Genomic DNA, 12,331 nt, shown 5'->3' with positions numbered 1-12,331 from the left:
GACCAACACTAGACACGGGGTGCATAAATTTGATTCCAAGGTTCGATTGAACTATGTTCATTGAACATAGCTTAGAATTCTTATTACAAAGAGAAAATCTTCAGACTGCAGATTGAAAGAGAATTGATCCACTAGATGACTGTATCTGTATATGAAAAGGAGTATAGCATGTTGTAAAAATACTAATAAAGAGCTGTACAAAAAAGTTGACTAAATATAAATGTTAGTGAGGGTGAGTAATTTATTCATGTTATAGCTTAAAGATGTATATTTATAAATGCAATTAATATTTAAAATGTGCTGTAATATCTTATTTTAATATTTCTAGGTTGATAATAAATATTTAACCTTGTTTACATTTATCTATTACATCAAAATATGATTTTTTTTTAAGTAAAACACTTTCTCAAATTTTCCTATGCTTTCCCACACAGAAAGCATCATCCCTCTGGCAGAGATCCTTGCCCATGGTGATGGACATGTCTGCCAAATAGATTGAAAGTATAATAACGTTGTCAAGTTCGTTTACAGTCATAAATGTATGTGTGTTCTTATATACAAATACAAATGTAAAAGGTTGGGGGCATGTATTACCACACCTAAGTGTAAATCTCCCATCAGAAACGGTAAGTAGCAAAAAAACTGGAGACTTACGTCTAGGTCAAGAAGTAAATATCTGTGTGAGTAAATATACATGTGCATATTAAGTCTTCTGAATCTGTGTGCTATTTAAGTGCCATTTGAGAATTTGAGAATTTTAGATCCAAACTCTATGTGAATTGATGGTTTAATGAACTTGGGGAAACACCCAGCTGTGCGGGAGGAAAGGTTTTCTGGTGCTGAAAATCGGAGGTTTTAGGAAGCCAGGGCTGAAGTCCATATTCCCTCTATGATGCAGCTTGGTCCCGAGCTCGTCTCTTGACCGTATGTGTCTCTGTAAGTGCTATGAAGAACGTAATGTGATTCCTCAGGGTAAGGAAGGAGGTCATATTCTTTCATCATGCCCCGGGAGACTTCAAGCACATGCCTGGACCAAAAGATAATCATTACAGAGAAGCGAACTGCAGGAGAGGCGGTGGAGACAGAGGTGCTTCTGGCTTCACCTGTATCTAGGTCACAGCTGTCCTTGTAAGATGGCTTGGGCAAGGGATCTCACTGAGATTTCACAGCTCTGAGGCTGCAGCGGCGCCACCTGGGAGAAAACTACGCTCCGTCTCTAGCTGCAGCGTTAGGTCTGAGGATAGGAAGTGTGACTAATGGTGGACAGCTATAGAGATAGATTGTAAACTATATTTTACAATTTTCTTCCTTGCCACTCATTGCCTGTCTTTAAATGTGTAGGTGGTTAGCAAAATATTTAGTCCATAATCCACCTAGAGTTAGTCTACAAGTAGCAAGGAGTCAGACGAAGATCCCTACATAGATTACGTGCCCCTTGTTGTTTAAATGAATCAGTTCAGAGTTCATTATGTACACCACGACTCCTCTGAAGTAATAAAAGTCAACACGATTTGGCCATATACAGTCACGGCCGCCTCATGACTAAAGAAAAACAGGGTCACATTCCTGAATCACTTCATGCGAACCCAGCTTAACTGAGGAAGGGTGGAGGAAATCTGAAACCCTGTGTGTACAAGTTTCCAAGCACATGTGTATTCCTAGTCAGTTATTGGGGAATCTCGGGCTGTGAATGAGTACTAAGTGCTTTTGAACATCCGCTCTCTGAGACTCTATTCCAAAGTTTCCTGTCCTATTGAAATATGACCGTGAATTACTGACTTTGATCACAAGTAAAGCTGGGTTTTGGTAAAGTGATTTAGGAGCGTGACCTTGTCTTTCGTTGGTTCTGAGGAGGCCATGACTGTATACGGCCGAAACATGTCGACCTTTATAACATTTGTGAAGTCAGAAAATTGTAAAACTGCAGCCAGACAAATTAGATTTAGAAGGAATCAAATGATACAGGAGTATAAGAGATTTTATGAAGGATGCTGGGGCTATGGTTTCATAAACATGATATATATATATTTATATATATAGGAGTATGAAGGTCAAGCGCATGCAGGGGAAGAAGGGTGCGAGAGCAAGATAACTGTGTGCTGATAATCACTTACTCTTCTTCAGATGCTTCTTCTTGGTCTTCCTGCACACCCCATTGATGCCCGGCACAGGTTTGATGTCACTCTTGTTCACCGGAGGCGGATGCAATATAGGCTTCGGGGCTCTGGTCAGGCAGACCGGCAGACCTGCAGCACACATCAAAATACCTGTCATACCTAAGCAGGGGAAAGGGAGACAAAAAAATAGTGGGTTAACGTTTAGACCTTTTTTCATGTAAAGAAAGATGAGTTAATTGTTGGAGAGGACTCTCATGGACTGTTGGACTTTTCATCAGTCGACTTATAATCAGAACCACTGGACTTATACACTTTATTTTGGATCTTTGTTTGAGGTGGACTCGTTTCCTGGATATTTACTAATTAATACTAAAGATAGATTTTTTTTCTAACTCAAACAGAGAATAAATTATTGGAAATGCTATATATTGGGTGTTGCAGCACAGAACCTGACACTTTGCAAAGTTTAACAGGTTAGCTTTTAATCTTATTGTCTGTCGTTTTTTTTATTTTGGTGCTTGTTTTCGTCATTATGCCGACCACGGCCGCCGGAAGAAGTCCAGGTGAGTGCCCGTTCCCGCCCCTCCCGCTGTCCGTGTCCGCCCCCCCTCCCGCTGTCCGTGTCCGCCCCCCCTCCCGCTGTCCGTGTGCCCGTAGGTGCTTGTTTTGGGATAGCCAGTGTAGGCTGAAATTATACCCGTGCCAAGTTCCAGGTCTAGTGCGCATGTGCGCTCGAGAAATATTTTAACTTGTCACAAAGTGAAGCAAACCCCTCAATTCACCTGGCCATTCCTTAGCGGTTGCTCCTCCATCTGTAAATGTGGGAATCCGACCTATGTGGGGCAAAAGAGAGCGTGAAAGGTTCCGGGCGCCTCGGATGGAAGACAGGCTCGTGTGTGGAAGAGTTGAGCGCGAGGAGCAGGCTGCGACTTGAACCCTCCTCTGCCGCTCACTGGGACAGACCATGCGCTTTGAAGCACCATCTCCCAGAGCCACAGCCCTTCCTGGCTAAGGTGGGCAGAGTGATAAGAGGCCGAGGGAGCGCGGGCCGGGAGGGCTGTGTGGGGAGATTGCACAGGGTGTAGCCGGCACCAGGCTCCAGGGTGGTAAACCGCACAGTGGCGCAGCAGTTTGGGCTGCAGACCTTCCAATCCCGCAGACGTGACATCAAGGCAGGCTTTAATTCCTATTTAGGGCCTTACGCTTGCGTGCCTGACTGACTGACTGACTGCAGCGCCAGACGCAGGGCCGCGGCCCCTCCAAGACCGTGCACGTGCAAGAAAGAGGCTGTATACTTCAGGGTTTACAGCACGGTAATGAGGGACACGAACAACGACTGCCATGGGCCACAGCCCCCCCCCCCCCCCCCCCCCCCACTACACAGACTTTGGCTTCACAAAGACTCTGGCATCTCGCAAGCATGTTTTCTCACAGTCTGTGGCGTCGCATAAAGACTATACGCCGCCGTAGCGCGACACACACGGTTGTAGCATCACACTCTCCCTCTCGAGTTCGATGGACAGGCAGCGGCAACCCACATCATTCAGTGTGTAAAGAAGCCCACTATCTGGAGCACGTCTCACTCTCAAACAAAAGCGCAAAGTCTACTGCTGTAGCATCATACACAGACGCCTCTCATCGTAGTATTATCACATAATGTCAAAGGCATTAGTTACAGACACACACGCAGAAAGTCCCACCGGCATCTCAAAGTACACCGTACAACATGGGGCATCAAACAAAGTGCTCGGCACTCGGACGAACACATGCGGCATCTGGCACTAAGTCCATTGCATATCTCTCGCTCTACTCACTCACATAGTCCTGTTGTGTTATCATACGGTATCAAAGAAAACTCAATGACATTTGACGCACAGGCTGTGGAATGAGACAACCTTCAACATCCATCTCATTGCCAAGCAGTGTGCAGTGTCACCAAATGTGCTGCATCACAGGCAATCCAAGACACTAGACACACAGTCTAAGGCATGACACACATACTCAAGCAATATCTGCCGCATCTCGCGCGTGGAATATCATACAGTATGTGTAGAATCACACCATTTCTCAGATGTGGATCAAAAAGTGTACACAAGAGTCTAGATGTAGCCACAGAACTGGGAACGTTATGGCCTGTGGCTGAGTCTCCTCAGCTCTGCTGGTCTTTAAAGGCACAGGCCTGCTTCCCCATTTGACTCAATTTATGAGCTAATGGGTGCTCAATTGGCAATCAACGGGCCTAAAACTGGTATAACTAAAGAAGCATAGAATGTGGAAGGAACCCCCAAACACATGCAGTGGATAGAAAAAGCCTAAACACTTGTGTGAATGTGCTAGCAGGACTATGCTTCATGTAGTTGTTATGCACCTATTCATGTAGACTGTAGCTTTGCTCGCCAATGTCTGCACATTGTACATGGCCTCCGCTCTGGACATCAGCCTGCACGGCGTATATGAAGTTTCACCTATGCATGCACAATGTATAACTCTGGTCACCGAAGCTTGCACAGTAATGTACTATCACATATGCAAGGCCGTTTTATTGATTTACGATTTGGATCACAAACTAGGTCCACAGAATATGTTTGCAATTTTCCGTCACAAAATAAGAACAATTTACAAATAACATTTATACAAAAAAATGCATTTCATAACAGATCTAGAGTAACTGTGATATGACCTTTAAAACTGCTGGTTTCAAAATGTCCCATACTTAAAGTGGAAAGCAGTGGAGGAACGAGATACAAAAATGTAATAAGCACAATTCCAATTAAACAAAAGGGAATGTTTCCAGGGGATTCCTTCATCAATAGCTTGCGATTACTAGGTTTTACAGCTTAGTAATTAATTAGGGGACTCATACCCGCAATTTCCCAACAATAAAAGATTTGAGACCTTCTAAAATATCTTTAACAAACATTTTAAAAATGTATATTCCATCCAAAAACATTTCATTTACTGGTGTGGTGATCAGAGTGCCACTAACGAACGTACATTACGCTTACAAAAATAAAGGTCTCACCTATGCCTGTACATAGTCACTGTTTATGTGTTTAGCACATCTACCGCCTCCCTGTAGGTTTGCTCAGCATCTTTACTTCTACCTCCAACAAGGTGAAATGAAATGAAATGAAAATGATTTTTATAGAGCGCACATAGTTGCCCTGAGGCGTCCAAGCGCTAAGACTAAGAGTGTTTACTGGGGGGACATATAATGGGGAAAGCTTTATTTATTAAATAAGAATGTTTTTAGTTGTTTCCGAAAAGATGTCAATTCCGGATTGGACCTAAAATGAAGAGGGAGATCGTTCCATAATTTAGCAACTTGAAGGGAAAGGAACGACCTCCAGCTCTGGTTCTTCTGATCTTGGGCACTACAGCCAAAAAGCGTTGGATGAGCTTAATTGTCTTCTGGGATGGTATGGGGTGATTAAAGGGATGTTAATTACTGGGCCCTTCTCCCAGAAAGCCTGATGGGCAATGCAGAGGGACTTGAAGCTAATTCTATCCTTTACGGGAAGTCAGTGCAGTTTCTTCAGGCCAGGTTTGGCAGACGTCCTGCGTGGGATTCACAGTAATGTGCGAGCAGCGCAATTTTGAATTATATGCAGCTTTCGCAGAGTAAAGTCCGGAGCTCCTAAGTAGAGGGCATTTCCAAAATCCAAACGTGATTGGATCAAACCCTGAATCACCATTTGTCTGGCTATAAAAGGTAGAAGAGGAAGGATTTTCTTGAGAGTTCTGAGTAAGCCGAAACAGGTCGAGGCTAGCCTGGTGGCCTGGTGGTCAAATGTCAGGGGCTTATCAAGCCAGATACCCAGACTCTTGATGGCGACTTTAGGTACAGGTGGTGGGCCTAAGTTGGGAGGCCAAGTGGAACTGATAGATGCTGGGGCTGTCCTACCCAGTAGCATGAGCTCTGTCTTGTCCCCATTAAGTTTGAGACAAGACAGAGTCATCCAGCTTTTTACCTTCTCCAGGCAACCTACCAGGTCCACCTTAGTGGAATAGTCATTTTCCTGTGCCAATGAGACCACCAGCTGAGTATCGTCCGCATAGGTAACGATCTTAATACCATACAGTCGGACGATCTCATCCAGTGGTCTCATATAGACGTTAAATAACGTCGGGCTCAGGGACGAGCCCTGTAGGACTCCACAGCCAAGGGGTTTACTGGAGGAGATACTATTTTCTTCATATACCTGGAAGGTTCTGCCACTGAGAAATGACTTGAGCCATTCCAGTGCCCTACCTGATATTCCAGTGTCATATAGACGCTGCAGTAAAATTTTGTGATTTACAGTGTCAAAAGCAGCGCTTAGATAGAGGAGGATGACTGCCACCGATTCTCCTCGATCCAAGATTTTCCTGGTTTCCTCCATGAATGCCAACAAGGCAGTCTCTGTTCCATGTTTGGGGCGGAAACCCGTCTGCGACGGGGCAAGCAGGCAATTGCTCTCAAGGAAGTTTGTTATGAGGCCGTTTATATACTTCTCGACAATTTTGCTAGCCCACGAGAGCAAGGAGATGGGGCGGTAATTGCCTAAGTTGTTAACATCCATATTGGCTTTCTTTGCAAGTGCCCGCACCATAGCCTGTTTCCACGCAGGTGGTACCGTGCTAGTGGCAATTGAGGCGTTCAGTACTTCTAGCAGGGTAGGAAGGGTGGTCCGAGTAATGGTGACCAATATGCGTGGGGGGGGCAGGGTCACTAGGGGATCCCGATTTCACTTGCGTCATTAGAGTGGCAAGTGATTCTGAATGTAATAGGGGAAACTCACCTAGCCAGGGTGATTGACTACACATAGTGCTCTGTACAAAAGTCATCGGAGTGTTCATTGGGCCATTTAAATCAGTCTGAGGAGAAAGATGAATAAATGCGATCAATTTTATGAAAAAAGAAATCTGCTAAATCGTCACAGCGGGCTTGTGAATTGTTGCTAACAGACAGGGATTGAGGAAGTTTGGTGAGGGTTTTCACAATCTGATAGATCTCTTTTGAATTGGAATTGCATTCTGTGATTTTTTGTGTGTAATACACAGCTTGTGCACTCTTTATCTCCTTTTTGTAATTTCTGATAGCTTCTCTGTAAATGGTTTTTTCTAACTCGGCGTACCCCAGGCGCCATTTTCTTTCTAATCTCTTCAAGTGACATTTTTTCTCCCGGAGCTCTGCCGAGTACCAGGGAGCAGTAGGTCTGGATCTTTTTAATGTGTTGTCTTTGACAGGCAATATGATATTAAGTGATTGTGTTATCCAGTTGTTAAAATTGGCATATGCTGTTAGGGGGTCTTGGGTAGCTTAGGGCTTTGTGGTCTCTAGCTTATTCACCCACTGGTCTAGTGAAAGTCTAGACCAGTTCCTTGCTTCCCGTAATGCTGGGGTAAGTACAGGAGTGTCATGCGTTTCCCACCAAAAAGGGACTAACCAATGGTCCGTCCATGGGAGGGCCATCGGAGTTTCAACCACCAGATTAGGGCAGTTGCTAAACACCGGGTCTAACAGGTGGCCTTTTACATGCGTGGATGATAGGACACGCTGGTCCATCTACAACGCAGAGAGATCTGCAATTAGCTCTTGCGCCACAAAGTTAGTTGACTAGGGAGTGACTAGGGAGTGCTAGGGAGTGACTAGGGGGTGCTAGGAAGTGGCTCGGGAGTGCTAGGAAGTGACTAGGGAGTGCTAGGAAGTGACTAGGGAGTGCTAGGAAGTGCTTAGGGAGTGCTAGGAAGTGACTAGGGAGTGCTAGGAAGTGACTAGGGAGTGCTAGGAAGTGACTAGAGAGTGCTAGGGAGTGCAGAGTGCTAAGAGGTGCGGAGTTACTAGGGAAGCTAGGGAGTGCTAGGAAGTGCACAGTGCTAGGGAGTGTAGATAACTAGGTAGTGCTATGGAGTTCTAGAGACTGCAGAGATTAAGCTAATAACAATGTAAGTGACAATGCCATTTATTTATCTGTTTTCTAAACCAACACATAAATAAAAAATTTGTCATTAACAATGCCAATAGCTCAAACTTTTCCAAAGGCGAAACCATTGCATTGAAAATGCTTGTTTTGTAAAGCAGCCCATTTTCCTTAAAGGAAAACGGGATGCTTTACAAAAAAAATGAAAAGTTTTCCTTTCATTTTTAAGAGCATGCAGTAGTCGCCGAGACCAATGCCTACTCTCAATAAATGCTTTTTCAAAAATTCTCAAAGCGAACTTGGGGACCCCTTCCCAATTGCGAATGTGTTACCACCTACTTAAAGTAGGTGGTAAAATGCGAATGTTTTGCGACTGCATTTTGGTCACAAAACATTCCTACATTTCGATGCGATTTGGTATTAGGAAGGGACGCCCTAAACACACCGCTTACTAATAGTGAATCCCAAACCCATTTTGCGATTCAGTAACAGGTTACTGAATCGCAAAATAGGGTTTGCAGCGTCGGAAAAGCCTTTTTTTGCGTTCGCAAACTGGCTGATTCGCGCTTGCGAAGGCTAAAATGCTTGATGCATGTGCCCCTCAGTCTCTTGTGAAGTTCCACGGAGTTATACTCTGACTCCCATTATGTTAACTCTTCATAGGGCCACTGAGAAAACCTTTCAAGCAATGCTGTGGATATCCAAGTGCACCTTAAAGTGTTGCCGGCTAAGGCCAGCTTTAAACTCAAATCTTTCCTGAAGCTCATTGAAACCTGGATTCCTGCAGTATATATACACAATATAACTCAATAATGACTGAGTTTGTCATCAAAAACAGAAGGAACACTAAGCCCCTCATTCACGAGTGGCTCAACAATATTTTTAGAGGGGTGGTGTAATTAAGCTGGTTTATTGGATGATTATCTGAACCTGGACATTGATGAAGTTGTCTCCATAAGGGGGAGGCATGAGTAGGCTAGTTGAACAAGGGATGACCCAAACCTGGAAATGGATGAAGTTGCTTTCATCAGGGGGAGGTGTAAGTGAACTGGTTGAAATAGAGAGGACCTAACCTAAACAGGGTGAACGGGAGAAGGGCTGAACCTGGGTAGGGGTGAAGTGGTCTCCATCAGAGGGATGTTACAATTCAGCCGGTTTAACAGCTGATGGCCTAAACCTGGACATAGGTGAAGTTGTCTCCATCAGAGGAATGTTATAATTCAGCCGGCTGAACGGGTGATGACCAAAACATGGACATGGATTAAGTTACCTACATCGGAGCGAGGGATTTAAATAAGCTGGTTTACGGCTGATTATCTAAACCATAAAAAGGTGAATTTGGCTCCATCATAGATGAGAACCTCCTTCTTATTGGTGGATTCAGAATTACTTCCTGTTATACTAATGTAAGGTGTGTTTCAAAAGAGAATACCTCCAGCCAGGGGCGTAACAAACACCCCCGCAGCCCCTGCGGTGCGGGGGCCCCCAGCATTCAGTAGTTTAAGGGGGCCCCCACAGCTCATCGGTAGAGAGCTGTATGTCTCTTGCTCGGTAGCAGCTTCTGCAGTTTGCTCAGAGCTCCTCACGGGACCCAGGACTGAATAGAAACAAAGTATCAACTTACATTGTTTCTCTTCAGTCAGAGCCGGGCCGAAGGAGAATGGGGGTGGGGGCCCTCAGAGTTACAGCGGGCCTAGGATGTGCACAGCATTTACAGGGATCTTTCGCTGTAAGTAGGTGTTAACCTAGTGATCTTTCTGCGTGGGGCGGGGATGGGGACTGGTTATGCAGAAGGTTTGCTCGTGGCTGCAGGGACATCTTAAGGATTTTGGGGCACCTGGGCCAAATGTATTTTGGGGGCCCCTGTTCAGGACATCTTTCAGTTGAAAAGATGCAATTTCAGGCCTTTTATGACCTCTTTGGCCAAGTCACTGACAGTGCACAAGCACACTCATCCAAATTTTAAATGTGTTTATATGTATTTATTCAGGGATAGTGACTTGTGTTTTCAACATTTAACACAGCAGCAGCTCACAAGTATTGCTGCAAATAATCTCTGTGACACCTTCCCATTTCTCATATGTGAGGTCCTCTTCTGATCTAAAAGAAACTTTTTTTTGGACGTTGCATGAAACTAACAGAGCATTTCTCTGCAAATTATCTGTAATCAACCACATTCAAAATAAATTAAAGGAAAATGGAATTTAAAAAATGTGTTTAAGCATTACTCAAGATCATCAGGGTAAGACATAACAGAGCTGGCTCTATCAGGGGGCCCCCTAAAAAGGCTGGGGCCCTGGACCAGAGCCCACTTTGCCCATGTCTTAAAACTTCTGTCCCTTGTGGTGATCTAGCTAGAAGTGCTGGTACGGTCCATTTAACGCTCTGGTGTCCCTTGAGAAATGCTGCACTCTCCTTTTAGGCGCAATGGGGTACGGTTTAGAAGTGTCGCCACTGTCCATGAAATGCTTTAGGATCTGTATGTACTGCCTATGAAATGTTACGAGGTCTGCACGGATTTATGTATGTACTGTCCGATGTGTGTATGCACTTCGCATTGGAATGCTGTATGTCTTTTTAGAAATGCGGTTCTGTCTTATGAAATTGTTTGGGTGCGCCTATATTATCCCTTGAAACGTTTGGGACTTTCTAATTTGTTTGGATCTGTTTGTACTGCCACATGAAATTCTTTGGAATCTGTTGATACTGTCCAAAGAAATGTTCTGAGAACTGTTTGTACTGCCCTATAAAATGCTCAGGGATATGTTTGTAGCCCCATGAAATGCTCAAGGATATGTTTGTACGGCCCCATGGGATGCTCAGGGATATGTTTGTACTGCTCCATGGAATGCTCAGGGATATGTTTGTTCTGCCCCATGGAATGCTTTTAGATCTGTTAGTGCTGCTGCCCGGTGGAATGCTCAGGGATCTGTTTGTACTGCCCTGTGAAATGCTCTTAGGTCTGGTGGTGCAACTGCCCTGTGGAATGCTCAGGTAACTGTTTTTACTGGCCCATGGAATGGTGTTAGTACTGTTGGTGCTTCTGCCCTTTGGAATGCTCAGGGATCTGTTTGTACTGCCCCGTGGAATGCTCTTAGGTCTGGTGGTGCAACTGCCCCGTGGAATGCTCAGGGATCTGTTTTTACTGCCCCATGGAATGGTGTTAGTTTTGTTGGTGCTACTGCCCTGTGGATGCTCAGGGATCTGTTTGTACTGCCCCGTGGAATGCTCTTAGGTCTGGTGGTGCAAGGTTCTCTTTGTAGTGCCTATGGAATGTTCTGGGATACGTTTGTATACTGTCCCGTGAAATGCTATGGGATCTGTCTATGCTGTCCCACGAAATGCTGTTGGATGTATTGATACTGTCCCATAAAATTCCATTGAGAAGTTCTGCTTCGTGTCCTAGAAGATGCTCTTAGATCTGTTTGTGTTTTCACTATTCCACCGCACGTGCAGCAGACTCGCAGAGATCGGCATAATTCGTACTGCCCCATCAGCAGTGGCGGATGCCTGCTGAGACTGCTGGCTCGGCCTCTGCCCCACTAAATGTAATCAAATTCTTCGGAAAAGTGCTTCTACGGGTCCGTGAAAAGCATTGCAGGTATGTTGAGACGTGCCCGGGGTGTTCTGTTAAAAGTGTGCTAAGCGTCAAGCGTGCACTGTCCCTTTAAACGTGATGCACCATTCTAGATACTTAGGGCCAGATGTAGGTAAATGTCATTTACCGATTTTTAAATACCGAATTTTACCGATTCGGTATTCAAAAATCGGTAAATGACATGTAGGGAAAAATTCGGTATTTTTTACCGAATCGGTAAATACCGAATTGGTATTTGCAATTGAATCCTATGGGCCTTGAAGTCCATAGGATTCAATAGCAAATACCGATTCGGTATTTACCGACTCGGTAAAAATACCGAATTGTTAAGGGGAACAGGGTGTCACTTTGACATCCTGTTGCACCCCTGTAACTGGCTTTTGCGCCATGTGGCACACAGACATGCCCTTAGGGCATGTCTGTGTGCCACATGGCACAGGTGTACATGCACAGATGTGCATGTACACATGAATTCGTAATTTACCATGCAATTGTATTGCATGGTAAATACCGAATTCTTAAGGCCCTGTAGCACTGTTAGACATGCTACCTACATCTCAATTTACATATTCGGTATTTTTACTGAATGGTAAAATTACTGAATCGGTAAAATTTACAGAATCGGTAAATTTACCGATTCTGTAATTTTACCGATTCGGTAAAAATACCGATTCGGTAAAATTACCGAATATGTCCGTTTTTTGTGCTCCTAC

The 12,331-nt window shown here is 44.5% G+C and overlaps 1 protein-coding gene across 1 annotated transcript in view; it reads right to left on the bottom strand.

Moving 5' to 3' along the window:
• Window positions 1-12,331, bottom strand: part of DTX1 (deltex E3 ubiquitin ligase 1) — a 448,016-nt gene that overhangs the window by 82,669 nt on the left and 353,016 nt on the right. Inside the window, exon 5 of the mRNA XM_086943241.1 lies at window positions 2,115-2,276. Within this exon, the coding sequence (XP_086799367.1) occupies window positions 2,115-2,276 (162 nt within the window). The remainder of the gene's footprint in view (window positions 1-2,114; window positions 2,277-12,331) is intronic.

The sequence above is a fragment of the Lissotriton vulgaris genome, chromosome 11 (genome assembly GCF_964263255.1).
Source record: "Lissotriton vulgaris chromosome 11, aLisVul1.2, whole genome shotgun sequence".
Taxonomy (NCBI): domain Eukaryota; kingdom Metazoa; phylum Chordata; class Amphibia; order Caudata; family Salamandridae; genus Lissotriton; species Lissotriton vulgaris.
The sequence above is the reverse complement of the archived record's forward strand: the minus strand, read 5'-3'. Positions and strand labels throughout refer to the sequence as shown.